The 20,915-nt window shown below is 33.2% G+C and overlaps 1 protein-coding gene across 1 annotated transcript; it reads right to left on the bottom strand.

The window, feature by feature from the left end:
* Positions 1–8,011: 8,011 nt before the first annotated feature.
* LOC125492691 (auxin-responsive protein SAUR76) lies at positions 8,012–8,404 on the bottom strand. The gene has a single exon (XM_048635401.1). The coding sequence runs from the start codon at positions 8,402–8,404 to the stop codon at positions 8,012–8,014; it is 393 nt and encodes a 130-aa protein (XP_048491358.1).
* Between the last annotated feature and the right edge of the window lie 12,511 nt (positions 8,405–20,915).

Raw genomic sequence — 20,915 nt, forward strand, 5'->3', positions numbered from 1 at the left:
AAGTATCCGAATTGATTTAAGCATTGCTACTGGAGAAAAGGTCTCATCATAGTCTATACCATGAACTTGTCTGAATCCTTTTGCAACCAGTCTTGCTTTGTAGACATAGACATTTCCATCTTTGTCTGTTTTCAATTTGAACACCCACTTGCATCCAATAGGGTTAACCCCACCAGGCAAGTCAACCAGTGTCCAAACTTTATTCTCAGACATGGAGTCTAACTCGGATTTCATGGCCTCAAGCCATTTCTCAGAGTCTGGGCTCGTCAAAGCTTGTTTGTAGGTAGTAGGTTCTGAATTTTCCAAAATCATAATTTCAGAATTTCAGTCATTAGGAAATCAACCAACCTTTTGTTTGGAATCCTTGGTCTACTAGACCTACGCGGGGTCTGAGCATCAAGAGAAACGTTTCTTCAACAGTTTGAAGATTTTCGCTTGATTCAACTTCGAATGGGACGGTAGGAGGTTCAGCGTTGAATACGTTATCTCCTAACATGACTTTCGTCTTGTTGGGCCGTCTCTGACATGGTGTGAGCCACGTCCAGTTGTTGCTCATCTCGAATTTCTTCGAGTGTTATTTTACTCCACTTGTCTTTCTAGAAACAAATTCCTTTTCAAGAAAGACACCATCACGAGCAACAAACACTTTGTTCTCTTGACGGTTATAGAAGTAATAACCCCTTGTCTCTTTTAGGTATCCCACAAAGAGACATTTATCTGACTTGGGTGCGAGTTTGTCTGATAGTAACCGCTTTACATAGACCTCGCATCCCCAGATTTTAAGAAAAGACAAGTTTGGAGGTTTTCCATTCCATAACTCATATGGAGTCTTTTCTACAGCCTTTGACGGGCTCCTATTTAGTGTGTGTGCAGCAGTTTCGAGAGCGTATCCCCAAAAAGAAATCGGAAGATCAGCAAGACTCATCATAGATCGAACCATATCTAGTAATGTTCGATTCCCCCTTTCAGATAATCATCAAACTTTTGGCTCAAATACTCACCACTACGATCGGATCGTAGTGCTTTTATTGTCTTACCAAGTTGATTATGTACTTCACTTTGGAACTCTTTGAATCTATCAAAAGATTCCGACTTATGTTTCATCAAGTAAATATAGCCATATCTACTCAAATCATCAGTGAAGGTGATGAAGTAATTAAACCCTCCCCTTGCCTTTGTGCTCATAGGACCACATACATCTGTATGTATGAGACCTAAAAGATCGCTGGCCCTTTCACCTTTTCCAGTAATGGTGATTTTGTCATCTTACCCATTAAGCATGATTCACATACATCAAATGATTCGAAATCAAATGATGGAATTATACCGTCCTTTTGTAACTTGTGAATGCGCTTTTGGTTTCTATACCCTTGGCAATGCCAAATATAGGTTAGGTTAGAATCATTTGATTTCTTTTCTTGCTATCTATGTTATAGACTGAATGATTATCAAGCACATATAAGCCATTTATCAATTAGCTCTGGCATAAACATATTATTTAAAAATGGAACAACACTTGTTCTTTATTTCAAACAAAACCTTCAGAATCCAAAACTGAAACTGAATTATGTTCTTAGTTATTGCAGGAACGAAATAACAATTATTTGATTCTAAAATAAGCCCAGATGGCAAGTGTAGACTATAGCTCCCGATGAGAAGTGCAGCAACTCGTGCTCCATTTCCAACGCGTAGCTCTACCTCGCCTTTTGCCAACTTCCTACTTCTTTTTAGTCTCTGCACATCATTAATTATGTGAGAACCACAACCGGTATCAAATACCCATAAAGAAGTAGAAGTCAAATTGATTTCTATAACATATATACCTGAAGTGGAAGCCCCAGACTTCTTTATTTCCTCCAAGTATATCGGGCAGTTCCTCTTCCAGTGTCCAATCTTGTGACAGTGGAAGCACTTGCTTTCCGCAGCACCTTGGCTTGGCGGTTGGCTTAGGTTTTTCAGCGACAGTGGCAACTTGCTTGCCTTTGTCCTTCTTTCCTGCCCATTTCTTTTTGAAACCCTTTCCCTTTTGAACCAACAGAACCTCTTTCTTTGGTTCAACCTTAGGGATGTTCCTTTCAGCATTGACCAACAATCCATGCAGCTCTTGCAAAGTCTTTTCAGACTCATTCATATTGTAGGTCATTCTGAACTGATTGAAACTATCAGGCAGTGAGTGGAGAATATGTCAGTAGCCAACTCGAGCCTATAAGGAACCCAAGTCTTTCCATGTTTTCGAAAAGACCCATCATTTCGAACACATGGGGGCCAACAGCTTGACCCGGCTTCAAGTGACATTCAAGATTTCCTATTAGTCTCATACCGCTCAACTCGGGCCTGAGTTTTAAACATGGCCCGCAGCTCTTGCATGATCGTGTAGGCATCCTTGGTTTCGAACCTCTTTTGGAGGTTCGGCTCCATGGCTGCTACCATCAAACAAGTGATTGGTATAGACTTATCACTAGCCTGTTTTGCACGACGTTTTTAGCGTCAGTTGATTCATCAGTTATTACAGGAAGCGGGGTATCTAAGACGTCCTCTCGACCCTCAAACCTCAGAACGAGTCTTAAGGTCCTTTCCCAATTAAGGAAATTTTCACCATTCAGTCTGTCCTTTTCCAGAAAAGGACGAATGTTGAAACCGGAGTTGTTGTTGTTGTTATTAAGACATGATATCTACAGACAGAAAATAAAGCAAAGTTCAATTTATGTTTATAAAGCAACCTAAAACATGAAAAAGGTTTCTAGGTTGACCACCTATTCAAAATTAAAGGCCCCTATGAATAAGTGATTTACAAGATCCAATCAACATGAACACTAAGCAGACGGAGGCCTTATCTCAACGTTACATTATCAAGGTAAGTAAACTCTTTTACTAATTATAACTCTTGTTTAGATGGATAAACATCGCATGCTTAACTATCTCTTGCTTCAAAATTCAAAACGCTTTTGATAATTTTGTTAAGGACAACCAAACTAAGTTGTAAAATTCGCAATTTTACCTTATTCCCAAAATTAATGATAACACCCTGCGGAGGCATGACCTATTACTATTAATTAGGGTTTATAAGTACTTTATGTTTGGAAAACAAACCTTAATATTTACGGGGCCTAAGTTTATTATGTTGTTATGAATTAGTGAACTCTAGCGCATCAAAACCAACATACAATAAACTTATAAGCATTTTAAAGAATAATAAAATGCGAAAATAAAATGATCTAGTATGGCCCCTAATCCTAAGAACTAAGCATCAATGGCTCCTTCTTGGACTCTTCATGGATCTCCATCCACCTTTTCCATGGGCCTTCTCTTGATGGGCTCTTCTTTGGATTACATAAGTATCAAAAATAATTTAAATAATAACTAAATTAAATAAATTACAAAAATACTTAACGATACGCAGATCGTATTTAAAATTACAAGAATACATCACGATACGCAGATCGTATTTTCTATCTTAATTTGGGCCATACTAGTCATACATAGCAAATATATCATATATAAAAGCCACATAATAATATCACATATTATACTTGCCAATCAATTAAAATATCAAATATTCTTAATTAAAGCAAGAGGATAAAATTTTAAGTAATAACTAATCACCTAAAGATTCTATCCCTTAAAAGTAACTTAATTAATTTTAATTAGATTAAAAATCAGATTATGGATTGAAATATATGACCAAGTCAACACAATTGAAATTTACTTATCTTTCTCAAAATTCTGTTTTTCAAAATAAAACTTCCAAAAAAGATAAAATAAAAAACGTAGAGATAAAGATAAGTTTTACATAGATTATATATTTTGCTTATGATACTTATTTCCTAGTTCTACCTTCAGTAGGTTTCTCATTGTACTATAAATATGATTGATCTGGTAATTATAAACTTGAGCTTTTTACCTTCTGATTTTGCAGTTTCACAATTGTGCACCTGAACTCACCCGTGCATAAATTAGTTATTCTGCTGTTAAAGTCAGAGTTACCCTTTTAAGCTCTAGGGCTTCATCAATACTCCCGCCGTTTTTTTCTAAATGTAACATATTGACTTTGGGCACTATTCATTTAATACACTTTGGCCACTAATTGTTATTTATACATAAGAAAAAATATAGTCATGTGGGATCTTGTTTGATTCGTCACGGTATACACTTTCCAAATATATATTTTTTATAATTTTCACTTTTATACAATTGGAGATATTATCGGTCAAAGTTGTGCCTCGACAAATGTGAAAAGTCCAATATTACATCTATAAAAAAAAACGGAGGGAGTATTAGTTTTTCTACCTGCTCTTTTTTTAGCATATCTCTTCTGCTTTCTTATCTCTTTTGTTTCTATCTTCCTATCCTCTTTTTTCCTTTCCTATTCCATTATTATGAACGTTTTCGTCCTTTTGAAGAATAATCAATTGGACGTATATCAAATGTTTGAGACAAAAACTTTAAGACCACAGAAATGTTTCTTTCCTTGTGTCTCTAATAATTTAAGTACATGGTCAACCTGCAAAACCCTACAGTATATCCCACTACCTTGTAAATAATGCATGGAATTGATCGATTTTACTTTAATTTGCAGACATGGTCTGAAAATAACAAAAACATCCAAAACCCTAAAAAACAAATTAAAGTTTAATCGTTTAGTGTAGACATTCAAGCATGACCAGATTACAAAATCTTCCTCATCATATAATTTTTGTCAGAAATTTCGACAATATGCATGCAGATATCAAATTTAAATAAAATAGGTAGCTCGCAGGGAGGTGAACTAAGAACAAAGGGGCAAAGAGAGTCATTTGTCATATCCTTTAGTCACAAACAAAAAATATTTGTGGTTCAAATAATGATCAGGAAAATATGTAATTATTTTTGATAATTATTCTCAAAAATTGATAAATACAAGATTTTGTTATTGTGTTAGGAGACTTCATTTATAATGTGTGATATCTTATCAACCAACAAAGTTGCATGTTACTCTTGTAGCAGCATGCATAGTATAGTATTTTGTTTTTGCTAAGTATATACAGTGTTTAATATGTTTGAGCAAATGTATTGAAATGTGAAATTAGATTAGTTGTTGACATCGCATGTGCTTCTCAAAATCAATGTCTTTTAGAATCTTTTCAACTATTAATGAGATCTTAAAAAGGCCTTAAGCACATGCAATTAGCTCCATTAATTATGTTCAATGTAACATCTAATGTCTAAAATTTTGTCACTATCTAAGCAAAATTTTCTATGGAAGAATTAATTAACTTAGAGATGGGCCGTTTTTTTGTAATTAGTGCGTGGTCCTGTTCTTATTGATGCATATCATATCATAACTTAGAAGGTTTTGGCATTGAAATGCAAGTATACAACATTGTAAGAGTATTATCATGCAATGTTAATAATGGCAAATTAAATTAGAGATAAGAATTGTGAGAGATATATATCTTCAAAACTTTATGTTGATTTACGGCGGTTACGCACAATTGATTTAGGTACTTTCTAGTCCCTTAATAAAAAGACACTTTCTAGTTTATACAGGTAGGTGCATAAAAAACGTGTGCTCCAAATATATAGATCATGAATATCATTGGTATACCAAATATGAGATCAACTTTGGAAATGACTAATGATAAGTGACAAATTTGGGGCTAAAGGGTTAATCGTGTGGCTTCAATATTATTCATTAATTCGTAGAGTTTTTATACAAAATTTAAGGTAACATATAAGATAGAAAACAATCTTTTCTAAAAGATATAGGACCATGACTATAAATTATTCATTAAATAATATTTTAACATAAATAAACCTAAATATATTATTCTCATAATAATATCAATATGAAAAATATATCATACATATATTTTTCGATATTGATAATATATATCTCGTATCTTTAATAATAAGTTAATTGTTTTAAAATGACCCGCTTGATACTTGATCAATTGACGAGAGAAAGAGGGAAAAAAATTTAAGACTATTTGAGCTTATCTTTCTTGGACATACAGATAAAAAAAAAAAGTTTCAAACATGTGTACATATCTATGTATTTTTAGAATGGCATATAAGTAGGTATATAAATTTTGGATGTAGGAGGAATGCAAGACATCCTTGAATTCAGAGAAATTTGATGTAGTTTTAAGATCTCTTTCCTCTCTTAGTCTCTTTCTATCGTACTCAAGCCCATAAAAAAGGAAATTGTGAAATAGTATACTTTAACAACCACATGTATGTGAGATTGACAAACGGACTAAACAACTCATTTACTACAAAGTATGTTCTTTGCCAATCCAATATATATGTTGTGGTCTTCTTTCCCTTCACTGAATATGTTTTCTATTTCTTTGAGGAATACATCATACATATCTATATAGTTTGCCCCTGATTTTTTGTTAGATGGATTAGAAGCATACATGCTCTTTCTAGAAGAAAACAGTACTCTAGTACACCACTTGTGCTTTTTAAAACTAGCTTTTTTTTTAACTACATTATTATCCTTCTTGGCACATCAATATTATGTAATTGTAAAGTTTGAGTTGAGAGCTTGAAGCTTGAGAATATCATTAAATCAAGGAGAATATTTACATTACATCACTAAACCTAAACAGGTAGAATAAGGACTGAGATAAGAGAGAATAATTAAGGAAACACTACTTATCAACATATAATACTCCCTCCGTCGTTTCTTTTTAATTTTCACACTTTCTTTTTTAGTCCCTTTCTTTTTAATCTACACACTGTTGCTTTTTCTATTTTTGGTAACATATCACATCTACTTTCTCCTCTTTTTCCACATATGTCATTCATTTTTTAATATTTTAACCCACTCTTTTATTTCCCTCTCTCACTTTTCAGTTTCTCTCTCCACCTTTTCAGTTTCTTTCTCATACTTTTGTACTTCCTCCTTGGTTCTCCCCAAAGTTAAGTGAGTAAATTAAAACGAAACGGATGGAGTAATATCTAAACCTTTATATTATCCTAATAGTAACTAAGCACAACTATTTGTCAAACATGTAATTATGGGACAATGTGAATATGTGAAAAGAAGGTCAAAATAAGAGAAATATGACAAAATTCATTTAAAGTTATGACATACCAAAAATAGGTAAATTTTGTGTTTGAGAAAAAGACAAGTGTAGAAGTGGAGAAACAAAATATCAAATATTACATTAGTTTGCTAAGGTGACTTACATAATAAACAAAAAAAAAATCCTATAAGTGACTTATAGTTGAAAAGTAAATTATATGTAAGTAATGAGAAATACATCAAAATCATTTGGTGCACCTAAAATCACAATACAATATAGACACAACTAACATTGCGGAAAAGAAGACACAGATCATATATGATGTTTTTTTTCATTTGAAGTGATCCAATGTTATATTCTTAGCAAAATTTTCATGCATATATATAGTTACACAATATGGATGACAATCCCATCCTCTCACAAGTCAAAAGTGAAACTTACCAGTGCAATTGACATAAGCCTCTATAATATATAATAAAGATAGAAAGACTAAGATTAATTAATTGTTTTCGCCCTAACACAACAAGTCTTCAACACTCATGTAACTAATGGATGAAAAAGAATTGATTATAAAACTGATCAACAGATAAAAGAGTAGTTGACTGAACTGAACTGAAATACTGAATTGAACTGAAATATATAGTGATATGTGAGAGTAAAAGTATTGTTCAAAGTTGAACTGAATTGAACTAGAATAAGTTAGGGAGAACAGGCCCAAAGTGAATTGTACTTTATAATTTGTAATAAACGTGATAAACCAATTATCAATTCTAAAACGAATTAAAATGCTCAAATCTTGAACAAATCATAAAATTCAATAGAAATTTTTTGTGCGAATAATTCATTTACAAATAGTCTCCAAAAAGAAATGAATTCTTAGAGGTCGACTTCTTGGGATTAATGTATATAATCTCCACGTAAGCCATATAAATTCTAAATTGCTACTTAATTTTTTTTCAAGAGTAGTTCCTAAACTACCCCCACTAAATACAATATTTTCAACAAGCATAAAAATCAGCAAGCTCATCCAAAGACTCAGGCATAGGATCAGCATTGTCCAACATCCAAAGTAAATGCTCAAACAACACCACTTCACACCCTACAACGGTAATGTCATCGTCTCCGGCAGTTTTTCCGGCGACTTGTTGGACGAGGGGGTGGCCTACTACGTCGGAAGAGAGGAGGTACCGCCGCCTCGACTTCCCTACGTAAACCGGGTGTAGGGTGGCGGACGAGGTGTCCGAGGAGGCTGAGTCTGAGATATCGGATCGTATCGAGCTCGAGGAGGCGGAGATGGAGGAGGAGAAGGAGGAGGAGATGGTGTTTGTTGCAGTGGATTTACCAAAGGATAGCTTCTTTATCAACTTTGCTAGTTTCCCTCCTTTTGCCATTTTAAGTGTTTAGACTACTAGGAAAGTTGAGAGTACTTTTTTTTTGTTTTAGTGGGAGAAAAGAGAGAGGGAAATAAAGTATGATGAGTTGATGGTGAGATGAGATGAGTTATTGCCTTCTTGGAGTATATATATAGGAGGAGGGTGCATGGGAGTTTAGTTTTGTAGTTATTCAAAATTTATAAATATAAATTGTGTTGGATCATGAGATAAATAGAATAATGTTACATTGTCACTAATCTTAAGATTTCAAGGATTATGATTTTGAGAAGATAAATTATTAAAGAGATTAAAAATGAAGAAGCAAACAAAGAGTGATGATAATTGAAGGAAAAATTGTGGGACCATTGTCTTTCCTTTTTTATATTATACTTTTGATTGAAGATTTTGGGGGCATTTTCTCCAACCATTGATATTATTATAATTCGAATGTTAACTAGTTTTTAACCCATACAATGTATACGAATTATGTTGTTATATTACTATATATATTCAGAATATTTTATAGTGAAATACATCAAACAGATATGATTATAGTAGTGTTTGTGCTTGTAAAATATAGTATTTGTGTTGGAAGATATATTTGTTGCTGCACAAATATCAACAATATATGTATATATATGGTGAGAATTGAAATCATGTCGCATGAGTGAAGGAGGATCTTACAATTACTAGACCAACCTTGATGCAAGTATGAAAATTATATATATTACCAAGCCAATCAGGAATATGTGTTACCAATGAAAACACTATATACATATGCGTTAAATGTATATCTAACCGTTAGTTTTTTTATTTCTCCTACATTTATGACTCTTTTGGTAGTTGGTTATAAATGGTGGTGATGAAAATGAATTTGTATGTAAATTTGTGAACAAAATCATTGTTCATCCCCATGATAACGCTAATTTATCCTAAAGTGTCTACTTTTCTTCTTGAATCTGCATTCTCATCCAATACCACCTTGTATGTAGTAATGAGTGGTAATGAAAATTGTTTCCCCTTGGAGAAAAAACCACTATTTGGGGGGGTGAGATTGATTGTCATGGAGAAAAAAATGCCTCCTCATGGAAATTATAAGGGTATTTTCCTTGTAATATATCTTACACTTAAAATTCATTCATATTACCGTAATTTATTAACGACTACCAAATAAACCGTTAGGATATATATGACTAAAGAGAGGGAGGTAATATATTGAGGGGAGGGTACGAGTTGGTATCGTGAATACATTTAAGTTTGATAACTTTTAGTAAGAATTAATTTTGATTGTTAATTATTTTCAAATAGATGGTCAAATTCATAATAAGAAAAATAATTATATTCACATGCATGGAAATCTATTGAGTTTTAACCTGTTTGTGACTTGTTTAGTAGGTTACTCATGATACGTGTTACAATGTCTCACCCCACCCTCGCCTCTCTCGCCTGTTTTAGAAGAAGGGACATTGTAACACATACCATAAGTAACCTACTAAACAAGTTACAAATAGGTTAAAATTCAATAGAAGAAAACAGACATACAAACTTAACTTAATCAGGAATAATCAAAAGTTAGATTTAAAATGAAAAAATCGTCCAAAGATTGACTTATTTAAAACAGTTTTTCCTAATATCTAATATCCCATAATAAATAGTATATGCAATCAACTAAACCCAAACTAAAACAGAAAACCTTGTTCCAAATTATACCTCAATTAATTCTAATAGTAGTATTTTTTAAAGCAAAAGGATATCTTGTCACGTTCAAACAAAAAAATTTGTGGCTATAAAGCCTATAATGCTATAATAGTACCTCCAAAGTTAGTCCTTATGTTTGATAAACATACTTAAGCAAATTTTGCGCCGATTATTCGTTTCAACTATAATTGGTTCCAATATGAAATGTATCTAATCTCCACAATGTATATACTAATACTCCTACTTCTTCCTTATTCTTACATGTACAAATTTTAATTAGGAGCATTTTATTAAAGACTTGATTGTTGAATTTCAAATTAAGTATTACACGTTGGATAATGTCGATACCATTTAAATCCTATCTAGCACATGCCTGTCCTTCTCAACAACTATTTTTTAATCAAATGCAAACAAATAAGAGAACCCTTTAGCTTGGGGGGAAGTATTAAGGCATGCTGCATGCTTCAACATATGACCGCAAGAATTTGATTGAGAATTTTATCGTCTTACTGTCACGCTGGTTTATCTTTTCTTAATCTTCAGATAACATTAGGTGGGAGAAATTTAAACTTAATATTAATTTGTATACTTCCTCTGATATTTAAAAGATGCAATATTTTGAATTTTATTTATATAAAAATTGACTCAACATAATGTAAGAAGTAGTCAGATTTATATTAATGCATAATTAAAAAATATTAATTTTTTATACTTTATCATTAATACATAATTAAATATATTGATTGTGAAAAGTTATGTATTAACAAGTTTGTAAGTCAAAATGTTAAATTTCCTTCTTTAAATGAACGAAGGTGATAATTTTTACTGATTGATTATTAAATATATTAATGGGTAAATTTGTGCAAGTGTGAAAGTCAAAGCTGAACAACTAAGTCTACAAAAATGAGGGAGCAAAATTTAAGAGAAATAACATTTTTACACTTGTATATCAAATATTAAAATATAGTATATATACATAGATAAAATGTGCTTACGAACCAATCAAAGTTTGTTCCAGTAGTAAAAGTTTGACTTTATGACTTGAAAATTATGTGATCGGCCTCTACTAGCTACTCCTTAGAAATGATGTTTTCCTTACCATTCCTCCTCACTCCTAATGGATTTGACTTGCAATTAAATATGCCTATACAAAGGTATAAGTTTAATAGAGGTGTCCTCCTTACCTACTTGAGAAAAAAGCAAGCTACTGATATTATAGCATAAAGAACACACAAAGTAAGAAATTAAAGGAATTAATTACAATAAGGAAACTAGATAATCTATATCCTTTATATCATCAATTACATATGATATAGAAGGTACTCCTGTATACGAGTATATAGAAAAAAAGTGTGTTTTGGGTGTAACATGTTATACCATAACTTATTGTATAATATGTACAATGACAAAAAATTCAACAAGAATGATATGAACTATACAAATAATGACATAGATCTCATGTCATCTATTTCAGGGTTTTTTGTCAGAAATGACCTAATAAAATACAAGTTTTGTGGGGAAGGACCTAATAAAAAAAAAATTTGTCAAAAAAGACCTAATAAAATACTTCCGATTGTGAACAGGAACCACTTTATGAATTTCCGGCCAAATTTACCACTTACCGACGTTGACCCTTTTTTTACCCCTAGTTGACTCTTTAATGTTTTGTTCCTATTTTAACTGACCTAAACATATTGAATTCTCACATTTTCCTCCCAACAGCGCAATCTCCATTGAAGGGAATCATCAACCTATTTGATCTTATCCTACAACCTTCATCAAATCCAAGATATGTTTTGCTCTTCAAATTCTTCTCTCTCAATGTTGAAGGGTTTTTGAAATTTAGGGCTCCTATTATACGTTTTTCCAAAATTGCAAATTAGGGTTCTTAATTTTATGATAATTTCTCTTCTCCTCCTAATTTTACGGTAATAGAAACACAACATTAAAGAGTCAATTAGGGGTAAAAGAAAAGGGTCAACGCTGGTAAATGGTAAATTTGGCCAGAAATTCATAAAGTGATTCCTGTTCACAATCGGAAGTATTTTATTAGGTCCTTTTTAACAAAATTTTTTTATTAGGTCCTTCCCCAAGAAACTTGTATTTTATTAGGTCCTTTCTGACAAAAAACCCCTTATTTCATGTCATTTGAGTTTCTTTTATAAAAAACGTGTTGATTTATGAGTTGTTACTCGATAAATTATGGTATAACAGTTACACCCAAGAATTTGTGATAAAGAAATACTTAGGAAAATAGACTCTAGGAAACAATATTAATGTAATGTATGGATATCTTTGATTTCAAAACTAGTATTTCGATACTATATCCAAAGAAATTGGTAGCTTTCGTTCTATTTACATGGCTATAACCAATTAACATGCAATGGCTGCAAAAATGACACACGCAATTAATAAGATATGAGGACAGACATACCTTAGAGCACATGGGTATCCCATTCCTTCTCACAATGCAAGTTGAACTTCTCAAATATATTACTAAAATTAAATTACAAATGAAGTCGCATTGGCGGCGCAGAACACTTGAATATTGGAAGTATATTTCAACAACTAACTACACAACAAAATGAACCAAGTAAGTGTTGGCCCAGTGGTGATGGGGACTGGCTTTGGTAGGACGGACTCGTGTTCGAATCCCCGCAACACCCTTGGGAGAGGAATGAAACCTAACCACCCCGAACTTGGCCTCGATCCGGATGTAGCCCGAAGGGTGAACCGGGTGCAAACACAAAAAAAAAAACTACACAACAAAATGAGGGAAAACCAAGCGATAAAGATCAAAAGAATATGAAAAAATCTAGGATAAAATGAACATTTAAACATAAACATGCATACACTCTTATGATTTGAGGGCTTTTGTGATGTGCTCCATACCTTCCCATGTGAAACTTTAAATGCAAGAAGTTTATATATGTACAAGGGTTCAGTCAAACTGATTGATACCTAACTAGCTTATGAACAATGTAGTATTTAATTTGATCAATTTTTGTGGTCAATTATGTCACAATTATATTGCATGTATATAGTACCATATACGACTTATGTGATGTTAGCTTTTTTTAGGTAATGGGATAGTGGAAGATCAAGCCAAGGTTTTAATAATTCGACCTAGCTAATTTGAAGAGCTAAGTACAAAAAATGCTTGGTGCATGTAAAAGTAAACTTTTTTTCAAGATAAAAAGGCAACTTAAATCATGGTATATATTTGTCTTTTATCTTATTATTTTCATATGGCCATTTAAGTATATTGATTTTCTACAGGATGGGTGTAATAGTTAAGTTTCCAAATAAAAATACACTTGTATTCAGATTAATATACTACCTCGCTTTGTTCAAATCAAGTTATTATATTAATTTGTATGAAATAATATTTCTGTATTTAAATATCTTAACTAAGCTTATCGCATATTCTTTCTATTGTTTTTTGAAAAGTTACCATATTTAATTTGAGACTTTAATAAATCAAATTGTTTTAGGCGAAGCGGATTTAATTACAATAGCTTATGCAAAATTATAAAAAGAAAGGTATGTTAAAATTAGTTAGTAATGAGTCACTCCTTAAAAAAGTTAGTTAATGTTGACTTCTAAGGGAACACTATAAGAGGGGGGTGAATTATAGTGTGACAAATATGCGTTATTTTTTGCGGAATTATAAAACAACGAAAGGAACAAGAGAAATACACGAGAGATTTTAGCGAGGAAAAACTTCCTAGGCCCAATAAGAAGAAACAACCTCGACCACAAGGGATTTTGACCCAATACTTTCCACCATAATAGGCCAAACTAACGACTCTGTTTACAATCCTATTACTTTTCTCTCGAGCCACAACTTAAGTTACTAAACTCAAGTTCCCAACGACAGTTCCCACAACTGTCGTTCCTTTCAAACTTCACTAGAAGTTCCTTTCTCTTTCTTTTTCTCTTGCTTCACTCAAAGCTTCACACTTACAATGAAACTCACTCAAGTTTCTTCCCTGCTTTCTCTTGCTTTACTCAAAGCTTTTTTCAATACAGGATTTCGCTCAAAATCCCCTTACCCCAAAAACCAAGATTACAAACGATAATTAAAATAAGAGAATAAGTAGGAAATACGTAAGGAACACAAGAGTATATTGAAGGAACGACGGTACTGACTCTATCTTAGTTAAACCCAATTAAAATCGAAGCCAGACACACTATGGAAGGATTACTAAAGTTTGACACTTTATGTAAGAATAACTTAAAGTCCGACACATTAAACTTTATATTAAGCGCCTATTTATAACATAAGTAGTCATGAAATAACTTACCACTAATTAACCCACTAACCCATGATATCCATAATTTAATTAATTAGTTTTTATTTAACTTTACTTGAGAATTAAATAACCACTAACCCACTACTTAACTTAATAGGAGAATCAGTAAAGTATAACGTGGTTTATAAAACTTGAAGCCTAATTAAAATAAATTAATATAAGGCTTTAATAAAATAATCAAGCACATTACTCCACAAACAGTAAACGTGTAGCAGTAAGCTTAAACGTGATATTAGTTTGCTTGGGGAGTAATTAAACCATATAAATTAATTAATACTTGGGAAATTAATTAATACTAGTACGGATTTAGCCATACGCAGCAGTAGCCTACGTGTGAAATAAAAAATGTGCATAACAACATATTGTTACGGTTTCTAGACAAAATTAAAGCAACAGGTCAAAGTATTTTTATCATATAATATATTGTTGCGGTTTCTAGAAGAAACCGTGGCAATCTAATGGGTTTTAGTAATAAAATGTGGGCCAAGGTTTGTTAGGCGTCATTCCTCTCTTCACTCCTCACAAATTCTTTTTTCCCACAATCTTTCACAATTCGCATCTCTCACTCGATCCTCTCAACCTCCTGATATGTCACATGAATTACGTAAGTTGTGCTCTACTACTCCCTGTTTGCGTGTTTCGATGGCAAATTGATTATGATTATCTAAGATCAATCCTATTAATCATTGAAGATGAAGATAGATTTCACAAGGATCACAATGCATCTGTTTGGGACAATTTCAAGTTAGAATGAAGCAAAGAGTTAGTGAAATAAGTGCCAAAACTGACACCTAATCACTATTTTGATCATACCTTTTGATAGAAAAATGATAATCAAGAAATTCTAGTTGGGTAAGAAAATAGACTTCAAGGACTTTCCAATGATAGGTCACACCCCCCAATCGTACTTCTGGTTTGAGAAATACAACCTTCTCGAGTTGACGCAAAATTGCAGTTTTTCCCGCCCGATTGACCGGGCGAAATGAAATTTCATCAAAATTCAAGGCATGTTTGCCCGGTCAACCGGACGAGAAACGATCCAAAATCTCTTGTGCGCCTAACCGGGCAGCCTTACTCGGTTGACCGGGAGGAATTGTTTCTTTGTCGTAGTTTGAGAATCACAATCGCCCGACCCGAAGGATTTCACCCTGTTAACCAGACGGTTTTTGCGACGATTAACCTTTTTTTAGCCGATTTTGTAAGAACTATAAATAGATTTTTAGTATTTTTGGTTACACCATCTTAATTTCTGCGTTTTAGGTTTAAACACTTAGTTTTCTCTCTCTAGCTTTGTATTAACTCTTGATTTTGAAGAATATTTTGTTGATTCCGTTTTCATTGTTCTTCAATCATTCGATATTCTCTTTACTTTGTTTAATTTAATGAATTCTTCTACTTGTATTATGTTTATTGAGTTTATTATTACCATAAATAAATAGTCTTTTGCTAGGGCTTAGAGAGGGAAGCCATGTTTATACGTTTTTTATTGTTGTTTAATGTTCTTCAATATTTGGATTGAATTAGAATAATTTCTATTATTTTGTTATGCTTGTCTTATTCATGTAATTGTGCAATATCATGAGTTATGTTTAGCTAATAGGAGTTACAATCGAAAGATCGTAGTCCTTAGAGGCTTGTTACAATAGGTAGGTTTGACTATGTTGAGCGACCATACTGACATATGTTAATCTAAGGGTTGTTAATACCCAACTGTAGGATTAACGAAATGTGCTAATTATTCGAACCTCAATCCAAGCATTGTTGAACTATATTGTAGTGATTAAATTGGTATAAACATGGTGGACTGATCGATTGCCCTAGGTTTTTAATTATTTGATAAACTTCCATCTTTTTGTGTTCAAAATTATTATACTGTAGTTATTAACTATTTAATCAAATTCCTCTCTTGAAGTAGTTAGATAATTGAGCATAAATCTATAGAACTCCCCTCTTTGTGGATCGACCCGTATTTGCTAGTTTCTGCTAAACACACACCGTGCACTTGTTGTATATATTTTTAAACCCATCACCTCCCTCACCTCTCTCACTCCTCCCAACCTTTGCCTCTCTTAGACCTGGCAAAGTTGGCCCTGATCCAAAAATCCGGCCCGAAATATCCGATCCGTGGTCCGATCTGGGTCCGAACGAGACGGTCCGAACCTTGATCCGAATCCGAAACGGTCCCGATCCGGTCCGAATCCCGATCCGAAATAATCTTGATCCGAAACTCATCCGAAATCCGAATGATCCGATATAATCTTACCCGATCCGAAACCGATCTGATCTAAAACTGATCCGACCCGAAGGCAAACCGATCCGAAATTATTGGTTTCGATTGGGCTTCGATCCGAAATACCCGAAACTTACCCGTTTTTTTATATAAAAAAAATATCATTGGCATAAGTATTCCATTCATTCCACCAAGTCCGATTCCGATCCGAAATAATAGTCCGAACGATGACCCAATTCGAAACGATCCGATCCGATCCCGATCCGAATGTAACTTGACCCGAAAAACGGTCTGATCTGAATTTATCCGGTCCGATTCCGATCCGAAATAATAGTCTGAACGATGACCCAATCTGAAACGGTCCGATCGTAACTTGATCCGAAGACGGTCCGATCTGAATTGGTCCTGTCCGAATCCGATCCGATTGGTCCGATTGCCAGGTCTAGCCTCTCTTCACTTAGGTCTTCATATCTCAGTCCTACTCCTCTCACTTTGTTTCTCAGTCATCCTCGAACTTTATTTCATCTCTCAGTCCTCAAATCCACACCTTCACCCTCTTCACTTCTGTCTTCATATCTCAGTCCTACTCCTCTCTCACCTCGGTTCTCGATCCTCTTCGAACGTTGCTTTGTATCCAAGTCCTCGAATGCACAAGCTCAAAATGAGGAAAGTTTGCTAGGTGTTGGCAGAGAATTGGTGGAAAGGGAGGAGAGTTTGTGATTGTTGGTGGTTGCGAACATTTTTGACGCGACCAAGGAAGGCATGTTGGCGGTTGCGAGATAGTTTGCTTTTGACGCGTTCAAGGAATGCCTATTGGCGGTTGCGAGCCGATTGCAAGACGAAATTTGGTTGCGGCTGCGGCGGTCAATTAGGTGTTCACTGGTAGCGAGATGGACTTGTTTGTGGCATCCGAGGCTGCAAGATTATGTCTTTCTTTTCTTTCTTTTTTAATTTTTTTATATTTTATATATTTTTTTGGTAATTAGGGTTAAATATGCTCATTTTTTTAATCTGCATATTTTCATTTTTGATCTTTTACATTTTTTGTATATTAACGTATAAAATCAATACATTAATGAGATTTTTGTGCTTCCCATTGTTCCATTCTTCTTGTTCTGTAATTATTTTTTTCCTACATCTTTCAGGGTTCACAACCACGCCAAAAATAAAAATATGACTATCCTATTGCTCCAGTTTCTTGTGACAACCGCAACCTTAGGTCAATCTATTGCTAAGGTTTTATAACTGCAACAATATGTACTTATCTTGTGTCGAAATTTGTAGCAATAGGCCATTTGAAAACTGCAACAATTTTATATTATTTTACCAGTGTCAGTACCATGGCGAAAAGTAAATTAAGATTTTGTCACATTAAGCAACGATAAAATCCATCTCAAGAAAAAAATTGTGGAAATCGCTGGTTCCAAGCACGGGATGCTTATTTGAGACCATAAAGTGTCTTGCAGAAGTGACAAAGACAATGAGGAAAATGACGATCAGCAAGACCTGGGGTTGATGCACATAAACCATTTCTTGTAAGTCACCATGTAAAAGACATTTTTGATATTAAACTAATAAATTGACCAATTTGAGCCATTGTCAAACCCACAACAGTATGGATAATAGTCGGTTTGACAATCGAGCTAAAAGTTTCATCACCTTCAACATCTATCTCTTGTGACATGCCATTACAAACAAGACGAACTTTGTGCTTTTGAAAGTCACCTTTGTTATTTTCTTTATGAGTAAAGATCCACATGCAATTCACAATATTCACCCCCATGGTTGGTCTAGACACCAATTCCTATGTCCTTGTATTACTTAAAGCACCAAATTCATCTTGCATCGTCGCATTTCAGTTAGGGTTAGTCAAAGCTAATTTGTAAGACTTTGAAATGGGTGAATGGTGTAGAGGACGGTTGGGGGGGACAATCAAACCAAAAATAGGATTAGGTTTGGTGATGTCGGCTTTTGATCTAGTTTGCATAGGATGATGAGGGATGAGTGGGGGAAGGAAGGTTGGGTGGATTAGTGGTAAGCCTCAAAGGGAAGGAGGGTTGTATTGGTTTATTAAAGAACGGATGGACTATATTTTTTCTTATATATATTGGGAAAAAATTTGGAAGATTTTGTTTCATTATGAATAGCGTCGAAATTAGAAATGGAAAATCTATTAAGTAATGGAGGGAGTATGTCTTAATAAAGTTAGTTTGTCTATCACGTGTGCAGCCACATAGTTGTTAAATCGTCCTTTTAAAAGACTTATTGTTAAAGAAATAATTTTATTCAAGTTTAAGTGATGAATTAGTAACAAGACCTAATAAAAAAAAAACAAGACCTAATTAAAAAGAATTCAAAAGGTGGCAAAGTGAATCAAAAATAATTTTATTAACTTAATTATTACCTTAGCTAGTCCATCTAAACATGTTTTAACTTTTAACACTATCCACCATTAGTCCACCTCCATTAATCTGACTATTAACCAAAATAATTAATCTGCTCATTGAGAAATAAATCATGCTTATAGTCGAAAAGCCTAAGATCTTATGATAAACCAACAAAATATAATCGAGATTTGATGCTATTTGATGAACTAAATGATTGGTTGACAAACAGAACCCAAATTAACAAATTTCTCTGAAGAATCTGGTATGGTAGCTACCTTCCATAATTTTATCATCTTTGTCTTATTACCATGCATATAAAATCTAATTGTCAGTACTCAGTCCATCGATCTTCATTAGGACAACTTGCAAAGTAGACCACCAGCTGCTAGAGTTAGGCCTAGTCCCCTGAACTTAGATCATAATATATTAATATTAAGTTAAAATTGGTTTTAAATTATACTTCAAAAAGCTTCAATTAATAGAAATAAGATTAATTAGTAAACATCAAACTCAATCAGTTTTAATTACTAAAAATAATTTTAGTTTTGGTAAAAATAAAATAAAAAGAATAGTTCCTCGGGAAAAAAAATCTTGGTGATTAATATTATGACAATATATTTCAATGCTCAAGTACAGTGATAATTTTTCATGAAGAAAATCATCAAAAGAGCAATATTGTAGACGAAATTTGATTTTATACCAATTACCATGAGTAACATTGAAAAACTTTATCGACAAGACAAACTATACAATAATGTTTAATTAAAAATTTATACTAAGCACTTTTTATACATCATTAAAAAGTACTTCTAAGATATGTACGATCTGGTGCAATTTAAGTCATATTCCGGATGTATATCATACTCAAAGTTATATATTTGCTCATTACTCATTGTAGAGTTGTACATGAGCAATAATCGAGCAATGAGCAAAAATAATAGACTTGTACAATATAGGTTTTGGGAGTTGGGGGAATTTAGTTTAGACAACTTATTTTAATGCTTGAAATAGGGTACTACTAGTTTAGACAACTCATTTTGTGTACTAAAAACATATCGTGTTGCGTGTCAAATTAAAACGGAACCAAACTAACGTAAATTTAACGGAAATGCTACGAGGAAGAAAAAAACTTAAAATTGAAGCCTACCAATGAGAAAAGAAAAACAAGAAATACTACTAATGAGAAAACCCAAAACCTGAAGGTTACCAAAGAGAATTAGGGGGAATTAGGATATATTACTGGGTAATCTTGAGCCTAGAGAAAAATGGCAAACAAACATACTAGATGAACAGTTACCATAATACCATAAATTTGGGTTTTTAATTGTTGGATGGTGTTTGGATTTTCTAGCATCACTAATTCCTAATCATAGCAAGTAATATATATACTGTCTTATTAGATTAGAATCATTAGTTGGCGGCTTTACAACATGTCATAATCAAAATCATATATAGATTGTTTCACCACTTTTGACACTTTAAGCCGCTAGCATGTGCTTGACCTATTAATAGCGAAGGATCTCTGCATGCGATTGTCATTAGATCGTTAATTTACTTCTTGTAGCAATTATGGAGTAGCTTATAGGGGAAATTTTCTGGGTAGTCTCCAGCATTAGTTTTGATTAGACAGAAATACAAGTTAGTTTAAAAGGAAATCAATGTAATAGGTTCTAATTATGGTCGATTTAGTTTAAAAGGTCCATATTTCAGATTAATGTATAATGTTCGAATTGTGTTGAGAACATTCCTTAAAGGTGGAATTATTTCGAATTCATAGTAATGCTAATTTTCCTTTCCAATATATGCATATGTACTCAGCAAATTACCTTTTCTAAAAGAGAGATCTCATTAATTGAAGGCCAAACGATATCTACAATAGATATTAAAGAAAAATAAGA

This window comes from Beta vulgaris, chromosome 8 (assembly GCF_026745355.1).
Source record: "Beta vulgaris subsp. vulgaris cultivar EL10 chromosome 8, EL10.2, whole genome shotgun sequence".
Lineage (NCBI taxonomy): Eukaryota > Viridiplantae > Streptophyta > Magnoliopsida > Caryophyllales > Amaranthaceae > Beta > Beta vulgaris.

Coding starts and splice junctions, on each gene's coding strand:
- LOC125492691 (XM_048635401.1), bottom strand. CDS start 8,404: ATGGCAAAAGGAGGGAAACTAGCAAAGTTGATAAAGAAGCTATCCTTT.